At 41.5% G+C, this 20,764-nt stretch overlaps 2 protein-coding genes across 2 annotated transcripts in view; one reads left to right on the top strand and one right to left on the bottom strand.

Moving 5' to 3' along the window:
* ap3s2 (adaptor related protein complex 3 subunit sigma 2) overlaps positions 1-1,728 on the bottom strand; it is a 7,161-nt gene extending 5,433 nt beyond the window's left edge. Inside the window, exons 1-3 of the mRNA XM_035651941.1 lie at positions 1,514-1,728; positions 853-944; positions 309-420 (exon numbers count right to left, since the gene is read on the bottom strand). Coding sequence (XP_035507834.1) covers positions 309-420; positions 853-944; positions 1,514-1,582 — 273 coding nt within the window. The 5' untranslated portion in view covers positions 1,583-1,728. The remainder of the gene's footprint in view (positions 1-308; positions 421-852; positions 945-1,513) is intronic.
* A 5,067-nt stretch (positions 1,729-6,795) lies between these two features.
* igf1rb (insulin-like growth factor 1b receptor) overlaps positions 6,796-20,764 on the top strand; it is a 53,007-nt gene continuing 39,038 nt past the window's right edge. The window contains exons 1-2 of the mRNA XM_035651857.1: positions 6,796-7,760; positions 14,587-15,150. Of these exons, the coding sequence (XP_035507750.1) occupies positions 7,670-7,760; positions 14,587-15,150 (655 nt within the window). The 5' untranslated portion in view covers positions 6,796-7,669. The remainder of the gene's footprint in view (positions 7,761-14,586; positions 15,151-20,764) is intronic.

Here is a 20,764-nt window from a genome sequence, read left to right as displayed (position 1 = left end):
ACTGTGATTGTCATTGTTTCCTCATTTATATTGGTCAACTGTCTTATCCAGAAAGATTTCCAATGAGGTCAACAATTGAGTAAGTTTCCTAGATCCCCAGCATCAATAGCAACCAGTACAGCATCATTTAATAGAAGGGGGGTTGTTAAGTAGGTCAAGGGAGAGACAAAATGTCTTCTTTTCAATCTTGGACTACTAAGCTAAGTGAGGGTGATGTGGGAAAAAAAAAGGGGGGGGCGACTCGTTTTTGCTTCAAAAACTGCAAATGAAATATGTCTATAAAACAACGCAGTAAAGTAGAAGCTGACCTGGATCAGGTCCAGAATGCCGAGCTCACTCTCAGACGAGTCCACACAGAAGACAAAGTAGAGGGTCGCGTAGTGCCGGTAAATCAGCTTGTAGTCGGAGCCACCGATGAGGCTGCAAAGAGATTAAAATGCTCCTTTAGAGGCAAAAGGCAAGTCTCGCTTTGTGCTGTGAGTAATTGTGCCAGCAAGAATAAAGCTTGGTCAAATAGATAATTGTATACAACTGACAGTTGGGGTTTGGAGTGTAAATGAGTTGATTAGAGAAATGAAAGAAGGGACTGAGACCCAGTCTAAATTTGTGGGTTTGCCTCCATCTGATGGCTGAAGTCATGCAACTGCATCTGCAGTCAGCTGCTGACCCGCTGATGGCAGCTGCAGTAGTGACACCAAACCAAACTGAGAACGCCCACAATAGTGGCCCCACAATCAGTCCACTTACAGCAGCTTTTCTAACAGCAAAACACATGGGACAGTGCAGTACAAAGACATGATTAGCCATTCACTTGTAACAATGTACTGAATACTGAATCCCAGCAATACTTGCCTCCCACCCTCCAAGAAGTTGCAGACGTTGTCGTCTCTTTTAGACACCAAATGGAAAGTCTCCCGAATGATCTGCTGCTGCATGTCCTCCGCCTGCAAGACAAACATGTCACACAGTCCACTGAGGTCTAGGAAATGTGGTGGTTAATGAACTCCCTGCACAGGCAGCCCGCCATTATTCTGAGCCATACTCTTTAACATTTAGTTGGCTGATGGAGTGGTGAACTGTGACCACTGAATTCTTCCATTACCTTAAACTGAACAATGACATTACAATGACAGTGTAATGCCACAGTTACAAGGTCCTGGAAGGTGTATTATTACAGAGCCACTTTACAGGTTGCAGTTACAGTATTAAAACACAGCGTTTACTTTCTAACTAGGCCAATAAGCCAGTGGTTCCAGTGTATTTGCACAAAGCAGAGCTCTCTATAAAGAGAGGGAACTGAAACTACAAGGTCCAACACTGCAACCTAACATCGGCTAACGTTATTAGTAAACAAGTTGTTGACAAACATTTCAGACACCACGCACCGATGGAGACCGTGCCAGCGTATGTGCTGTGTGTGATTACCGACGAGCTGACAGAAACAGTTAATCCAACACTTACTGCGGGTCAAATGACAGCCACAGAGAATAACAACGTTTGGAGAAATACTCACAAAATACTGATAGAATCTGATCAGCCGCGGTTTCCCGTGGTTGTTAAATATCAAGATGGCTTTAATCATCTTTAGTCTGTGTGGTGATCGGGTCACAGTGTGGAGCAGGAGTTGGAATATGAAGGTTTTGACTGTTTTTGACGACGTTAGCTGGAAGGGCTTCACGGCCTCTCAGCTGCCGGACGACTTCTTTCGTGTACATCCGGTTGTGTCTCCACATAAAGCACTCGACCGTGAACAAAGGCGTCCAATAGTTTTGTTCCGGGCAGGTCATTGAGTTCGTCTACATGCCCACTAGCAGGCTATCCTGGTGATGAGTGGTTATGATCAGGCTTCCAGTTTGGATCTGTTGCGCATGCAGACATGATAAAAGCCAGGATCCTGTGTGTGGCATGTAAACACTGACACTATCATCAGACACTGCAAAACGTCCCGAATAAAATCAAAACCAGCATAAGGCTCCAAACTGGCATACTACTGCATATTAAGCACTCATTGAAACATGAGCCCTGATTCTTTCATTAAACTGTGTAAATCTCTTGTGTAGCTATGTGAGGTGAAATGTGTCTTTTATACATGTTGTAATATAATGTAATATACACAAACTGTTTAACAATCGGTCAGACACAGCTAAACAATCATGGTTCAGAGATGATGTGTAGGATCAATTGTGGCTGGATGAATGTGAAGATAGCTAAATGTAAACATTGTGGATTAAAGTCACTCTAATTATCATCCTGGAATGTAGAAACTGTGCACAAACTCTCAAAACACATCTGTAGACTTTAGACATCTTAACTTAAGATGTAAAACTGGAGCCCTGTGGTGTAACAGTTTGGTGACACTCGCAGTTTTAGCTGAAATGCATGGCTCAATTTACCTCAGTACATTAAGGTAAATTGAGCCACCCAAAAAAAAAATGTTTTTTTCATGAAAAAATAATTTAGTTAAGCAAAAATGTGGCATTATATCTGATGAAGGCTATCACAACATGCATTATACCCAATTTTTTTATAGCTGTACATCTGTTTTTTAGTGATTTATCAACCTTATAATGTTCAAGTAAGATTCTCAGTTCTCCTCAGCAGTCTGGAAGTGAGGCTTTGCCCCGCCCACCATAGCAATCATAGGCCAATTAAATCAATTGTTTTGTATGGAGTACAGTTGTAGCAACAATTGGACATTATTTGCAGCCATTGGCTATTAGAATTTAAAGAGCTAGGAGGCTTAAACCTTAAATGGCTCATTTTACCTGATGGCTCAATTTAGCTGATATCACCTATATGGATTATGGACTTTAGACATCTTAAGATATAAAACAGGAGCCCTGTAGTGTAACAGTTTGGTGACACTCGCTGTTATATATGTGTGAAGTCAATTCCCCTGTGAACACTGACGAGGGTTTATGCTTCTCTCTTTGCGTTCCCCATGTGTCATCAGCAGTTCTGAGACTTTTTCCCACTACATTACATAATGTTGCAGTCTTTGTGACTAATGCACCAGCAACTGAGGCACCACATACAGTAATTACCAGACCCTTTGTACCTTTGTCGACCGCTTGCCTCGAAATCTCAAAGCAGTGATGTCACACCTTTCTTTGTTGTGATTTACAGTAGTTGGAGCTGATCAAAAGCAAAATGATGTAATGTAGCAGCATAAAGGTCTTAGAAAACTCAATATATACATGTGACTGACCCCTGACAGTGTCCACAAAGCAAACATTATGAACACCAAACTGGCAAGCCTGTTAACAGTACACTGATTCGAACAAAAATATCCATTATGATGTAACTGATGATGTAATCTAATCTAATAATTCATTTAATAATCACATATAATAAAGTTGTGCAGTACATTTACAGTTTTCTGTGAGAGTGGATTGTATATGAATCAAATAAGAATGTTACCCTAATCAGGGTCATTGGGTTCATGGGGCAGCTGGGCAGGGAAACAACAAGGACAGGCAAACAGTAATGCTTATTATTGATTCTATACAGACTCTTTAGATTCTGCAGTGTCAGCTTTTAACTGTTGGACCTTGGTGTAAGGCAATGGTGCTCAATGTGTGCTCTCTGAAACTAAAAAAAACATTTTTACATGTCACAGCAGGAAAATCACAGTTGTAAAGCAAAAAGGAAGGATGTGTGTAGTTGCTTCATTTTGACAGTGTGCATGCAGCATTCTGGGTCGTAGCTCACTGGGACACTTCAACAGAACAGATCCACCTGTAATGTTATTAGTGAGTAACTCCTGTGCTTTTCTTGCTTCTGTGTGTGTTAGTCACATCTTAGCAGGAGGACTTGACCCAGACCTTACTGCCATATTTAAAACAGTGACGTAAATTCCTATGTATTTATATACTATATGACCAATACTGTACAAAACAACAAAAACAATACGTTTGTGATCGTTTATTGGATATTCCAGTTTTATATACATACATATGGCCTCTCTTCTACTTTTGTGGCCATTTGTTCTTTAATTTTCATCAATGTCCTGCTCTACAGCTTTACAAACATTCACACCTGACATTGTCGGGATAACCGCACTGATGTCTGTTGACCAATGGGCAGCTCCACAACGGTCAAAGGGTGAGTACCTTGCTCAAGAGCACCTCAATAATAGCAATGAGGGAAGTAGGAAAGTATTCTAAATAAACTCTAGCTGGTCAAAAATGCTAATTTTATACAGGCAGCAGTAGCTCAGACGGTAGGGACTTGGTTCACAGTATGTAGTGCTCACTTCCTGGAAACTGCCGATGTGACCTTGAGCAGCACTCTCCACATTCGAACAGCTACAAGAAAAAAGAATTTCCCCATTAATTAAGTAAATGTTCTTTTATTTAGGACTCCTAAAAGACAATTTACCATTAATGGGTTTTTCATGGGTGCACAGGATTTTGAGAGTACATCCTGTATGGTGTGATGGTGGCTCCTAAAGTTAATGCCTATTCATGTATGTGCTATTTACAACAGTATACAAGAATTTGTAAAAACAAACCATGCTTAACACAATGGGAATCTGCTTTTCTATGATTTCCCTTTGTATTTGAATAAGGCAGAAGATACAAAATGACTTTTCTGAGGACTGATTGCTGTGTCCTCAATAGAAGACCATTGATGGGACCACATAGGATACTAATTTATGGTGTAGACAAGTCTCTAACCCCACACAATATAACACCTTACCTGTCGGATGGGGGTTCATCAGACAAAGCTTATTGCTCTGTTCTCTAATGTCAGTCCATCTGTGGCTTATTGAGCCACAACTACACTTTCAAACCAGGCCAGCCGACATTCTGCACTGTGATACAGACCCAGCAACATCAAAATGTCAGACCACATTTCCTCTTCTGATTAATTCTCTGTTCTACGTTTTTCATCATTAGTGCTGCAGAGCCACCCGGGCTGTTGTCTGCATATCATCTATTATTTCCCCTCTAAATTCCCTTCCTCCTGCATGAGCACAGTGGAAAACAAACAGACGCTCATTAGCATGTGTGACCCGTTGGTGGTAAACAGGCTTATTTCCACATGAGTGCAGTGCGAGAATGGATTCCACCGGGACAGTCGAGGTAGGTGGGCCCGCCGGCTGCCTTCATGGGGACTTTAATAGGGACTTAACAAATGCAAGTGGACAGGCACAACATTCTCTGGCACAGAGAGGTCATGTTGGTACAGTGAGCACTTGTTAGAGGCTGACTCACTGTATTTGGACTCTTGGGTGGCCACTGATATTCACTTCATTTTTAATGTGCATTTTTTTTTTCTCTCAGTGCTAATTGTTGGATTGTGACGGATGCCGAGTGCTGTCTGCCAGGGCTGAGGTAATGTGCGGCGTTCAAATAATGCCTCTGTGCTCTACTCTGTGAAGTGATGAAAGCGGCCTGTAATTACAGGGATAATCAAAACTGTCAGGGGCTCTTCTATGGACGGTTTTGTTTACTGTCTGCTTCTCTCACAGCATCACAAGCTGCTGGCCCACCACTTCCCAAGTGTGGGCCTCAGACCTCAAAAGATCAGCAACTGTACCTGTCCGTGTCTCAAACAAAGTAAATGAACACTTTCACAGTTACTGGGTAAATATCCACGGCAACCTCTGATGATAGCAACATGTGCAAAGAAAAAAGTGTTTTAAACAATGTCTTTAAATGACTATATTCATGTTTTAATATTACCAAATCAGTAGTTTTAAGTTTGACCCCCTCCCTCTTGTGTTTTATTTTACTGTAGATTAGAGGTCTGCAGTTGGTTCCACTCGCCTCAAGATGGCAGCATTTCGGTGTCTTTTCAGAGGAAAGCCAGAGTGCAGTGTTGTTGTAAGAGCTGCTACCAAGCCCCACTAAACGTGACTACATAGGATGGGATGTATTTGAGGGGCTGATTTCCCCCAAACTCATCCATACAATCCATATCTCTAAGGTGGTTTTATTTTAGTAAACGTTTTTTTTTTTATGTGTTCTGATATTTATGAGGCATGAGGCTTAAGAACAATGTGATCTTTGGGATTTTATTAATGTGTTGAAATATAATATAAATGAATTGAATACACAATTTAATAGCCTAAAACCATATCACAATTTTTTTTTTAAACTACGAACACACGTGATAACAGTAAGGCAGACATAATAAAGACACTTGTAGGTTGATATATATAGGCAATGGCATATAAAGACATAAGTGATATCTGTACATGTATGAATGGCAGGCTTATACCGCTATGCCCTACAGACACACCTGTGACTGCGTACATTGATTAAGAGTGTAATTACAGGTGGTGCAGACAGACACGATCTTTGTATAGGCAGCCCTCTGCTGTGTATTCGTGAGGAGCAAAACAACCCTGATCCTGGATCAGCATGCCAGATTTCCTTCGTGCCGCGTCGTAAACGGAGTAGCTACGGCGACAGAGAGCAGAAGCAAGCGCTGAGGTCTCACTCTGTCGAGATTACAACAATCTGTTATTGTTATGATGTGGTCCTCCCACATCAAGTGTCTGGTGTGAATGTAGAAGTAAAGATGGCGTAGTGCAGTGGCCCCTCTCTTACAAACAACAACGGTAAAGTAAAGACAGGTGGTGTAAATATCGCCCACAGTGTATCCTGACAACGACACACGGAGATCAAACTGACCTTCTTGTGACGAGTACCAGACCAGTCACTATGGTAACAAGCTCTCCTACGGTGGCTAAACTGCAGTAGGAGTGACGCCCGCTTCCTCAGACTGGAAGGCGGGGCAGAGGCTCGAGTGATTCATCTTCTGAAACAGAGACGATCTCTGCGCACGGCGCCGTGTTTATAGTGAACACGGGCAGACTGCAGACTGGTCGAAGGAGACTGTGTATGTACCTGTGCATTAATCTGCCTAACTACGCTCCCGTTCAGCTATCTATCGACGGAGCCCATTAGGTAACCAAAGGACTTCACCTGACCTGGGGCAATAAGGCCAAATACTGAACTGTTGGTCCATTTGAAGGTGAATTACAGCTACCACAACAACGCGGTGTGTGTGTGTGTGTGTGTGTATGTGTGTGCGCATGATGAGCGGCTGAGGAGGAGGAGGAGGAGGAGGAGAAGAAGAAGGAGGCTGCGGTCTGAAACCAGATTTTATCCTGGATATTTCGAAACCAGCGTCGTGTCGTTGACACAAGGGGACCGTGTGTCGGTGTAATATGTCGCTGTATGTCCTCGACCGTCTGTTTCCATCCTAGTTTTAAAGGGGGGTCGACCCGTTTTGTGCTCCTCTCCTCAGGATCCTCCAGCAGCGGGACGTTGAACGCTTTTCTCCAGATATGGAGTGTGAAGATGCGGATTACAGAGGAATCCCCACCGCTAGTTTAGCCGCGTTGGTTTCAGTACCCACACCAGCACGGCGTTGTTTTCGGCTGGAATAAACAGTGAAACTATGAATACTTATTTTCTGGCTAGAGGAACAAATCGGTGATTTTGGAGCACGGTCGGACTCCCATTAGGAAACGTGAGAACGCTATCCTGCTAGCCTGTATGTAGTAGCTATTAGCTCCATTAGCCGGCTAACAGCTAAAAGGTGCTGGCTGGAGATTAAAAAAGCTCTTTAATCATTCTGACCAGGTTTTGCCCACGTTTCCTCCCCTCAACATATTTATTTACAGGATTTGGGAGGATTTACTCATCCAGTAATGAGGTCTCGAATGGAAAGGAGCCGCTTGACCTTGTTTTGGGGTCTGATGCTGGGTCTGTCGTCCTGCCTCCGGCCCGCCACCGCAGAGAGTAAGTAACGCTACTCCACACTACTACACATGGGAAACATTGGTTTGTCCATGCTGCAATACAGCTCGGTTACAGCCTAAACACCATGTTATACTTCCACACTGTCTATAAGCAGACTGCAGAGACAACACAGTTTTCTTGACAATTAACATGTTTCATCTCTGCATTTATACAGAAAATACCTGAAAGAGGAGAGTATTGTTGAGTATACAGAAGAAGAAATATGGTATATCACAATGTGATATTATTACAGGATGGTGGAGATGTTGATTTAAAAAAAAAAAGCATCCTGCATGGAAACTGTGTACTACACAGTGTAATACTATATGGGAGGGAAAATAACTTTATCTTAGTGGAAAAAGCATTTAAATTAGTTTTAGTAGTACAAAAAAGTGTAGTTACTGTGGTTTTGGTGAATACTGCGATATAGCTTGTAGAAAGTCTGGTTGTAGAAAGTTGGTTTCAAAACACACCGCAAAAAATGAGTCCGTTAAAGTGTGTTGGTAAATACATTACCATGACTCAGCAAATGGAGAGAGTCACCCAAGTTATATATACACACCACATTGTCAACTCTGAGTCACAGTGTGGTGAATTTAGAATCAACAAAAAGTGGAAGGTATCTGTGATCTCAACAGAGAACCGCAAACAGAAATAGGATTTGAGAAACGCAAAGATAGGTTATTGAGTTTGGTTGCGCTTGTGCTCCTCTGCATCCAATAGTCTGATCTATTACTCTCATCTATTGAATTATAATATAATGAATAAAGTATCTATCACACGGAAGTGAGAAAAAGTAGTGCAGACTTTGTGCAAACATAAGTCAACGGTCGATGCTTGTACTAAGAGCCGTGACAAATCTGTATTTACTAATAGATTAGACCTTTCAGCACAAATAAAGGAGCACTTACAGTGTACACAGTATCTATTTTTTAGTTTGTAGCGTGTGTCAGTGAAGATGTGATGGTTTTACAGCCTGGTCCACTTAAAAAACAACATATAAATGCCCTTTTAAGTGGGCAATATGAGTGTAGCTTAAGATTTATTAATTTAGGACTTTCCAAGGTTTCAGCAACAAAACAGAGTGAACAAAACACAGCCCTTAGCAGACTGTTGATTTAAAAAAAATGCTGTAAAGTTGAATAACAATTCTTAAGATTGACTGAAGCCACAGCATTGAAATCTAAAGGCGTCGTTGTGCTTTTTTTGGGCAGAACACTGTCATGTATTCACCGTCACTAAACAAACCTGGGGATACCTTGACCTTGGAAATATTTTCATGAGTTACCAGATTGCTGCAGCAGTTGATCAGGTGCAGCAACATCCTCCCGTCAGGCAAAGTATGGGGTCCACCAAAGGGCTGTTGTTTTACATTGTACTCTCTGAAGTAAAACTGTACTTCTTTGCAGTTCTGACAGTTTTGTACCACACAGGTGGCTCAGTGCAAGGAATAGGACCTCATAGTGACTAACTACTGTATGGCAGCATATTGAAGCTCTACAGCTTCTGTCGGCTGGCGAACCTTTAAATTTGAAGCATTTAAAGCTTCTATATTTATTCACAATTTCTTTTTATGTGTGGCCATCTGAAAATTTTCCATGTCTCCAGCTATAATGTAAACTAGGCTTTCTGATTCATCCCATTCATCATGACATGTTGGGGAGGGGTGGGTCGGGGGCTTGAACCAGGGTCTGGGTTTTAAAATAGAACAAGCCAAAGTACATTCGCAAGCAAAACAGACTAAGTTCTGTTGATTGGAAAGAGTGAGGAGCTTGTGAACTGTGTGTCATGGGGTTTACTGTTAGCCCCAGTGGTCACAGGACAAACCTGGGAGCAGCAGAGAGGTTCTCCCATCGAAATCCTACATTTATTCTCACTCCGGTGTGGAGCTGTCTAAAGGTGCCTTGTGTGGCTAAACTCTGAGCATTCCTGCTGGTTTACTGTATCAGTTGGGACCAAAGGGCAGCTGGTAGGTTTGGGTTAACCAGGTACAGAGCTGCTGCTGCTGCAGACACAGCCTTTCAGGTGAACCAGACGAGTTTTATCTGTCAACAGTGATCTTTTGCTAAAGCTTCCCGGTGCATTTCTTCTCACCTCGCCTCTCATGTGGAAAAGTATTTATGAATCCGTTCTCCCCTCGGGCGGTCTGTCACTAACAGGATGGAAATGAGGAGTAAACAGACTTGCTGCAGTCTAGTGGCAGTGTATGAAGCACCAGCTTAGAGGGCGTATTACTTCCCATTTCTTGTCTTATGGGGCTTCTAGTGGATTTCCTCTGATTGTCTGCGCATCGTCTGGGTGCTGCAGCCAGCTGGGAAAAGGTTATCAAAAGTAAATATGTGATCTGGAGGCTCATCAAAGCAGCAGAGATAGGCTTGTGTACTCAGCTGTTTAAAATGTGTCGGTGTGGGAGGAGAGGGAGGGGGGAGTTATTAAGCTGCTACACCTGCTATCGGTATTTTCACTAAGCTGGTGCACAATATGTACATTTTGATCAGAAACCTTTTGTTTAGTATCTCCACGAGGGAGGTCATGAGCAGTTCCCATGAAAGACGGCCATGCTGGCGTTGCAGTGAGGCCATAGAGGGTGAAGCGTCGAGGCTGTAGTGATGTAACGTCACAAGGCAGTGTGTCTTTTTACAGGCCCGGGTGTTGGGATTGTATTAACAGGTATGCAGCTTGCTGAGGGCTGCTGACAGTGTGCACTGACAAGTGGATTACAGAGAAAGACATAACCGCCGTACCAGCACGCCGCCTGCCTTAAATCACACCAAAGGCTCTCATGTCCTCTCTACAGAGAGAGACTTATACTCTCAGCAGTTTTGGTCAGAAAACATATAGTTCCTAACCCTCTCCTTTACTTTATGTGAGAACCAGATAGTTTTCCAATTAAAATGCCAAATGCAAAGAAAGGCGAAAAAGAAACTTAAACACATTTTAGTTGCGCATTGGTACACTACAAGCCACAGCTTGTGTCTGTGCTTTTAAACCTGTGACAAGCGGGGTTGAAACAGGGCAACCATGAGAAAGAGTTTAGGACAATCTTGAACTTGTTTCAGTTTATTCACTCAATTTGCACAAATGGGCCTAACTTTCCTTTGTGTTTTCAGTGGAGAGAGGTATGTGTGTCAGTTGCCACTTTATAAAGGTATTTATATATATGTTCTTGAAAAGGAGCAAAGCAGTAGATATGTGAGGTAATGATGTAAGGATAACAATGCCTGTTTTCCATTTCCTAACACACTAGGTAATATTGATACAGATGGAGTGCCCACTCTCAGTCTTAATTTGAAAGTGTTTACATCCACAGTAGATTAACAGTGTATATATTTTTGTACACAGTCTCATAATTCCTAATTATAACTTTTTAATATTTGGTTGTGAAGTAACTTTGAAGTTCATAGACATCAGCAGACACTTGGTGTTTTGGTGTTGGTAATGACCTGTTCACCTTCACCTGTGCTTTCTCTCTCTGCTGCACTTTAGGACTGCTGTGACATCTGGAATTTTTAATACCCATTTCATGCAGGAGGTGCTGGTTTGCGTCATTGTGTTGGTGTGAAATAGGTATAGGAAAGTTACTGTCTTTCATCAACTTCACCACCCCTGAACTTAGTTTTAACACATCTTTTATGTTTTTCATGTTAGAGAGTTGGTCACCGGTACATAAACACATTTGATTTATTGAAGTACAATATACGTCTGAAAAATAACGCTGTGTGATTTTTAGATGTCGCCGTTCCGGATGCAAAAGAGGCGTGACTTGTAACACAACAGCGTTGACGTCTAGTTTGACAACTGTGTGTCCCATCCTGGCGGCCCCCCACTTTACACAGATGTCTATTTGACTACGTACCATGCCGGCGTAACAGCAGAACAATGATTCTGCCACTCCGCGTTCTTACATCTTGCACAGAATGGCGAGGTGGGATTACGGCGCAACATTCCCACTTTAAGCAGGCTGTATTAAAGGGTCTACTACATACTTGTGTCACTGTTTTATTGGTTTTACCACTTACTTGCTGGTTGCGTTAGGATAGTGTCATACAATTCTAGTAGCCTCTCTTTCTGTGTATAACTGACTCCAGAGCTGCTGTTGAGTGGTTAATTTTAGAGCCATTGAGCCGCATGACTAATAGATCCTGATTTGTTAGATAGTTAATAATCTTTATAATAATAATAACAACTTTGTTAGACATTTGGATACATGGGTTTGTGGACAATGTTTCACTACAGCAAAACAGTAAACTAATATTGATCATATAAGCTGAAATAAGATGACGAATGAGAATATAAAAGTGTGATAGTTGTGCGTAACTGTTAAGTTATAGACCTCTTCCAGTATTGTGATGTGTCACGTTGTGCTACACCATCAAACCGCATTGAGATGTTTGGGAAAAATTTCCATTGCCAGCAGAAAGGTTCAGGGTGTTCTTCTGGAAATTCAACTTTGTTCCACAACAATAGCAGTGTGGTTTTGGTATCAGCAGTACTGTAAGTAACCGACCTCCTAATATTCTGTATTAAGACATTTACTGGTCTTACATATCCACATTTAACATCGGTATGCATAACATTCTTCGTCACCTTATTGTAATTTGTTAGAAAATGTTGTTTTTAAAACAAACATGCATTTATTATGACATAATTATTACATGTTACACTTATTTTCTTACATTAAACAGTGCTATGTATAGTAAAAAATAAAAGATTTACATTCAATAAGCCTGCAACACCAGCCCTAATGTTTAATTATAAAATGTTGTAATTAAGACAACAGTCAAGTGTTTGTTGTGTATGCATCATCTTTCCCAAACCTCAGTGCATCACACGAATACAGTAAAACTTTATAGACCAGCATTAAAGTGGTAGTGTGACAACCTGTTAGCTGGTTGGTGTGAGTTTTCCATGACTCACTGCCCTCCAGCTTTTGAAGTCTAACTCCTCCTCAGTCATGTGCGATAATGGCCTCCATGTTTCTGTGGGTGCTGCTGGGGCTTTACGCTAAGTATTGTTCAGAGCATAGCACACAGGTGGGAGTAAAAGTTGGAAAGGCAAACACTCCACCATCATCACCGATCATCATCATCACCATGCTTAACCAGACTTTTCCTGATGCGGGTTTGGATTATTCAGAGACCACACAGAATTCAGAGAAGTGCCAGTTCTTCATAGTTTTCATTGCAGTTGTTATGGTTCAATGTATTACTTTGTGTAAATATAATCAGAGTCTACTGACTGTCTCAGTCAATAACAAAGAACTACTCAAGAGGTTAACAAGACAAATGTAAACAGATCTGTTCTACACTGAACATGAAACTGCATAAATACATGGTCGTACAATTTGTTCACATCAAAGAGCAGACAACTGTCCTTTGTTGTCTGTCTTTTGATCACAGGCCCAGACATTTTCACTTCTGCTCAAGATAATTCTTTAATTCACTAGATCAGCGTATGCAAAGACTGCTACTGGTTGAGACCTTCCCAGCTATACTGAGATTACAACTGCTGTTTCTAATAACGTTGGCGATGTGGCTCAAGGAATGGGAATGTCTGTCTTTTACGTGGTTGCGCCACTGTTTTGGATGGAAATATGTTTTCTAGACAAAGCAATTTCAACAACTATCAGATTGCCAAGATATTTTACAAAGACGTTCCCTGTGCCCTACTGACTTTGGTGACCCCTGACTGTTCATTTAACCACACTAGTGGGTCAAAGCTTCTCTCATCCTGTGAAATATCCTCTACTAACATCTAACATCTACTTGATGGATTGGCACAAAATTTGTTACTCCCGTTTCATGGTTCCCAGGCGACACATCTTTGGTGATCCAACTGACGTTTCCTCTTAGCAGCATGAGGCTGACATTTGTGGTTTTGGGTGAAATGTTTTCACAGCTTCATAAAGTGTTTAATACTTTGGTTTCTGACTAAAAATGTGCAAAGCTATTCACATTCCCGTTGGCTTCAGCTATATTTTGGGTTTAGTGTTAATTAGCAAATGCTAAAAAGCTAAAATAAGATAGTGAAGGTAAATGCTATACCTGCTGAACATTAGCATGGTGACATTTAGCACAACGCTGCTACCTTGTCTGTAGACCGTAGTACTTGTAAAATTCCTCCATGATTCATTTTGTCCTTTTGTTTAACATGTTGTTTTATCACACATATTGTATTTGATCCAATGACTGAGTGAACATGGTTTATGGGCAGTGTCTTTTTATAGGTGAATAGTTTTTGTGCCTTTTGACGTCTTTGTGTCACGAAAGCTTGATAAAGGCAGAAACAAGAAAACCTCGGGTCATGTTAAGTGGACACAAGGGCAACAATAGCCTGAAGGCAGAGTAAAATAAACTTTATTGCACTATTAACCTAAGCTTGAATAGAACCTTACTCAAGTATTTACTTTGTCACACCATGTTAAGTTGGCATTGAAAATGAGAACTGCAAGGCAAACATGTTCTGTCAACAACAGCACAACTCAAGTGTACTGTCAATATTTAAAATATGTATTGGATAAACATCTCTCTACAAATATCGCTATTTTAGGAATGGACAACATAGATTTGTATATTGTTGCATTTAACAGTTTATTGCGAAGAGTGTGTAAATACATTAAGAAATATCCAGATCATCTGTAAGAACGTGTTCTCATGTAATTGTTTTGCTGCTTAGCTTTAAAAGAGAAGGCAGGATTGAACCAAGACCTCATATTGTGATTCTGAAACGGTTACAATCCCTGTGGAGATCATCAAATAATGGAATAAAGCAAATAAATAAAAGCGTAAATGAGGTGTCCTAACCCTGTCCCTTTGCCCCCCCGCAGTCTGTGGTCCCAGCATCGACATTGGCAATGACATCGGTGAATTCAGACGTCTGGAGAACTGCACTGTGGTGGAGGGCTACTTGCAGATCCTCCTCATCGGTGACAAAAACAACAACATCAACCAGGAAGGGTTCCGCTCCCTCAGCTTCCCCAAGCTGACCATGATCACCGACTACCTGCTGCTATTCAGGGTATCCGGCCTGGACAGCCTGAGTGCGCTCTTTCCCAACCTCACAGTCATACGCGGACGAAACCTTTTCTACAACTACGCCCTCGTGATCTTTGAAATGACCAGCCTGAAGGACATTGGCCTGTACAACCTGAGGAACATCACCCGCGGCGCCATCCGCATTGAGAAGAACCCTGAGCTCTGCTACCTGGACTCCATAGACTGGTCCCTCATCATGGACGCGGAGTTCAACAATTACATCGCCGGCAACAAGCAGTCCAAGGAGTGCAGCGACGTTTGTCCAGGCATCATGGAGAACAGCCCTCAGTGCAGAAAGACCATGTTCAACAACAACTACAACTACCGCTGCTGGAATTCCAATCACTGCCAGAAAGGTAAGCTGACTGTCACACATGATAGCTCATCAGGGATTTGAATTGCAAATAGATCATGCAGACAGTCGAGCCTTTGGCCTGATTTGTGTAGATGTGAATTTGGGAGTGTAATGAACGGCTCTGTGCCTACAGCTGTGGCCTGCTACCTGTCACTTTAACTGCTTTAGCTGTTGTGTTTTGGCTGCGAGGAAGGATGAAAGCGGTGGGGGGGAGGGGGAGTTGTTATGCATGATTGACTTGTCTGCAGATCTTCGCTGTAATATATCTCAGGTGTTTATCCAAGTTAAGGAAACATGAAGGAAGAGCTCAACAGAGGTATCAGTTAAGACTGCAATTTTGCCTCAGCCCATGTCGTTCTCGAGAGACGATTTCTGAATGTGAGCAACTACTACCTGTCAAATGTCAACCTTTATTTACAAAAAGCCTTGTATTTTAGTGTGTTTACCTGTACTAACGCAGCCTACTGCATTTCTCTCAAAAGAGGCAGTAGCTCACATATTCAGGTGTCTTTTGATGCCACGGAAGTTCAGTTCAAATGCTCTTATCTGCCTAAACAAACTGAATTAAAGGAGTAAATGCTCCAGAGTTTAATTAAATTACTCCAAGCACGATGAGTGTGAACTCGCCCTTTAATTTTGTGTTTACGACTGCAGCTTTTTAGATGACTTGTTTTGCTGGTGCGTTTCAGACGATGTGTTTTGGCTGACTGAGTGTGTGTGTCTGGCTGAATTGTTTCCCTGGTGACTGGCGCCTTGCTGCAGACTCAGCATGTTGATGTTTTCAGTCTTGTGACATGGAACTGTCGCAGGACTGGAGTGGATTGCACGCATGTACATACACACATAGACACACACACAGCGATGCAGGCACGCACAAACGTAAACAGGCTTATTACAGAGATGAAAATATGTCTGACACACACACGTATGCCTGGCCTGCTTTGTGGGCTGTTGGAGTGGCAGAGTGTGGGCATGTTGGAAAAGAAAGCAGGAGGTGGAATATGTTGGAGGGAGTCATGTTGGATGGATGGAGGGGGTGTCAGGTGGAGGAGCAGAACCCTGTGGTGTTTATCATTTCTCTTGTCGGCAAGAAAACACTTTAAAGTAGACATTAAAATCTCTATCTCTGCTTTGTCTGTGTTGGTACCAGCGGGCTTTGGACTCATGTCAAATCTAATTCAATAAGACAATATCAAGCCTGATAATTTAACCACAACCATCATCAATAATATGAATGGTGACCACTGTAAGCCGTATCTACAGTTATGTCTTCACGTCTTCCTTCCTGCTGCACCATCAGTAACAACAACAACAACAGCTGTGTTGCTTTGAGAAAGAACTCCCAAATAGATATTCCATTTTTAAACATGTGACTCCAAGTGTGTATATTTTATATTTTTATAGTTCATCAATATAACATTTATATTGTGTGACACTAGGTATTGTATGGGATTTTACTTATCCTAATATTGTGGCTTAAAAGTTGTCATGTCCTGGCCCTGAGGCCTCAGTTATTTGACTGTTGTGGTGATAATATTGATGGAAATTATGAAATATTGACACTAAGGCATTTTGTCTATATAAACCACATCTGCGAGCTGCCAGTGTGAGGTCAAGGTGTAATGGTGCTGATAAAAGGTCAAACCACTCTGTTGAGACGAGACGAAAACATGTTTTGGGCTATGAAGGATAGGAAATGGATTTGGATTTTCTTTTTAAAGAGGTAGTACACACTAAATTATGACTGTACTGTAATGAAACAAATCAGTGTTAATATTGACTTATTCTAAGGCAACGAAAACACAACAGTTCTTATTTTACACAAATACACTAATGAAAACATACCTGAGAATATAATATTCTATTTATGTCAAATCCTATAAAATGTTTCTCACTGTGCCTCTTTTTTATATGTATATATGCCAACAACTTTAACATTGCTTCCTTTTCAAAACAACATATTTTAAAATAGTTGTATAAACACTATAAAATAAAATACTCAAAGTAGTTAAGTATTCAAAGAGTTACTTTTCAGATGGTTTATTTGTGCAAATCAGAAACAAATTGCCTCAAATTGTTGCCATGGTGTTAAAGAGAGTTTTGGCTTATTAACTGTTGTATTATAAAGGTAAAACTGTTTACCTTACCACTGCAGGAAGTGGAGTTCCCCTCTCAATACACGCTACACAGCTTGTCCCGACCGTAGTGCTCTTTGTGGTAAAAACAATATTGTTGCCTTTTGAAGAGTCACAGCAGTTGTGTCAGCTATGCACCAGTATGGCGATATATGAAAAGTTGATATCATATGGGAAATTAAAACTTGTATACCAGTTCATCCAGTACGTCATTCACAGTGGATATGCTATGAACCCTCTGCACACATAGATACATGAGCCGGTAGTTTCGCTACAACACAGGTACCGCAAGGAAACCCCTACAAAAGGCCATGAATGTGCCTCTAGTGACTGTAAATGGTCCAGTGGACTGTGGACTACCAGCTCGCTGCTCCACATTGAACGGTGGCCAGTCTGTCACTCACCGCCGTCGGTGTCGGGGCCACGCCCACTACACTGCCTGTCCTTTGCAGGTCTCTGTTGCGTTTTTAAAGGGAGGGAGCTAGCAGAATGGTGGGTTGCAGTTACACTTTAAATAGCCAACAACTAATGCCGAATAGCTAGTAGTACTTCTGTTAACAGTGTTGGTCCGACAGCTGCCACTCGTACTGTTTCTCTTACTACTGCCTCTATTTCTGAGCAATCTGCTGCTGCTAGTATAACTTTATTATATTTTATTATTATTATTATTATTATTATTATTACCTCTGTAAAACTACAACAGTGACTATTGATACTGCTTGCTTGGTCTACCAACTGCTGCTTCTAAAACCACTGTTAGCCACTTCTGAACGTACTAATGCTGAGGCCACATCCTTCTTGTTTGCTGCTGTATGATGAGATGTCAGCAGACACACACATACAGACAAGAAACAGGAGGAAAAGTCTGAGGAGAATGAATGTAGGCAACACACCACTATCCTTAGACATGAGGGGGATCCAGTTAAGTTTAACACACTGTCCTCGGCCATATCTCAGAACCTGACTAACTGTACAGATGAGACACTTCTAGGCCTGACTAACGTGTTTGACTTCAGTTGGCATCTTCATGTCCGAGACGTTGACATGTTTTGTTGACTCGGTTTAAGCAGACTAAATATAGAGGAAGTGGAGAAGGACCCCCGTGAAGATGCATAAGCAGTCAACTGGGCTCCAGAGGGAGTGCGTCCGCCAGGGCAAATGGGCCATCATTCGCCCGCTGCTTTAAAACAGAATTGATCTGAAACAACACGAGCACTACTGCTGCAGAGAGTGCATTGTTGTGCTATTTATTAGGTAGTTTATTGGAGAAGTCTGGTGGTAGTAAGCCAGATTTTATTGAAGTGAGGAAGGCCCGATAGCTGGAGTAGTTGAGCCCGCTGATAAAACAGTGTTCATTCCCACAAGTTGTTGTCTGCCAGCTCCAGTGCCTGCAGATCAGAGACCTTTTATATGTATGCTGAGCAATGTGGTGAATTAGTAGTTAGGAATGGGAATTGTATTTTTTGCCATTATCAATTCTGCGTATTGGTCCAATTCTTTATCAATTCCCTTTTTGATTACTGATCAAATTCTGCTAAACCTTCCTGCGTGGCCCTAAAACAGGATATTTACCCTCTGTGCAACAGACACAGCACATACTGACACAGTTGGGAAGCAGTGGCGCTCGTGGCATGGCATTCCTGGAATTTAAGCCCATGTCGGGTAGAAAGATATTTGAGCATATTAGCGGTGTTTCCACCCTTACTTGATTCTAAATAATTATTTTATAGACATTACAACTAGCACTGTTGTTGTCTCTCTTCATGAAATAAAGCCATGCTTTGGATCATTCCTTCCTCTCCTTCATGACTCCTTATTTTTGTAAGTTTCCAGCTGCGCAGACGCATTGAATTTGTCGCTGTTTTGCAATACACAACTGTTAGGAAAAACATTCCAGAACCAGTGACGATTCCCGTCTCTATTCGTAATGTTTAGCAGTAAAAAAGCAAAGCTTGATGTTGCTGTACTTAGAATCTGTTTACTTGATTTGTACCAATAGCAGGAATGACTGCGACCATAGAGGACCACATTATGATGGTTTTTCTTTCTCTTTTGATAACGCCCTGTATCAAGCTTCAGTAATCTTATCTGAGACCCATTGTTTGATGTGTGCTTTGCTCACAGGCCTTCTGCTGTGCTGGCATGAATGTAAACTTTGTATTGAGAGGCATTTTACTTTCAGACCTGGTCATTCATCAATTCATCAATAAGGAAGGGAAATGTGCTAGCCCTGTTTTCATTGAGTTAATATAAAGACATGCTTTCTGCCTGAACTCATTCATAAAACAGGGAAAGAGGGTTTCAAGTTCAGAGTGTTTTTTAGTCGTGGTGGTGGGGGCTGCATTCTCCAGTGTTTGCTACCCTCATTTGTTTTGTTTTTTTGGGAATCTGGTTTGGGTGTTTTGTCTGGTTCATAACTCATAGGCTTCTTCTAAAGAAGAACCATGTCCGTGCATGCTGGGAAGCAAACACACTACTTCGTCTTACTCACTCGCTCTTAAACTCACAAACTCACAAACCCGCACACACGCTCACACATTGAACAGCATGGGGGATGTTTTTCCGGTGCTTTGTATGGTCTGAGGAGATGAAAGCACATCATTAAAGTACAAAGTAGGTCTTCAGGGATTTACTGGAAGGAATTTTTGTCTTTTGTTAACCCCTGGCTGAAGGGATTACACATTAAACTAGATAGATTGTCTTCAAGGTTGTTGCTCAGCCTGCCACTAAATGAATTTACTGTACTTGACATGTCAGTGTTTGCTCTTTTTTGTTTATATTCATTTAGCTGACATGTTATCCTGATGGGACAATGGACCTCACAAATTCATATTATTTTTTGTTGAAGTTGTTAATAGACCAAAACAGTGTGCATGTTTTATATACAGTGTATGTTTTGAATGGTTTTCTTTTTTGTCCTTGTAAAACAATATCAGTTGTGCTTCAGTCAGGTTGCATTGCAAGTCAAGATAAGAATCAAGAATGGAAACACATTTCTGAACTTAATGCCTTCATGTGTAGTAGGGCTGAGCAATTTTATCGAGGCACAGAATTCCCTCAAAAAATAAAGCATGAATCTCGAATAAAAAGTGCACAAGTGGCGTCGACAATTCTTGACAGCTTTAAGCTTGCCACTGAACATATGAGGATAGCCAGTCATGGCCACCAGGTAATAAACATAGTACCATGGTCTCCCAAAACAGCATAATTCAACTCACTAAAGAACAACATGTAAACATTTACTTAAAATGTACCCTCTTAGCCGATAGTTAGCCCAGGAGAAGAAACCGCGTCTGAAGGGATCTAGCGGGTATTTCTAAGAATGCCCTACAAGCGACATACGCTGCTGACCTACACTCTCTGCAAACAAACGAAACGGCACGAGCCAGTGCCAGCGGAAACGGGATGAATGATTAATGTAATCGATACTCGCGCCTGAAAAACGTACTTCGAAACAAAAATCGAAATATATACGCAGAT

Source organism: Morone saxatilis, unplaced genomic scaffold (genome assembly GCF_004916995.1).
Source record: "Morone saxatilis isolate NCDOM2014 unplaced genomic scaffold, NCSU_SB_2.0 Contig11, whole genome shotgun sequence".
Lineage (NCBI taxonomy): Eukaryota > Metazoa > Chordata > Actinopteri > Moronidae > Morone > Morone saxatilis.
Note: the sequence above shows the minus strand (reverse complement) of the source record. Positions and strands in the feature narration are given on the sequence as shown.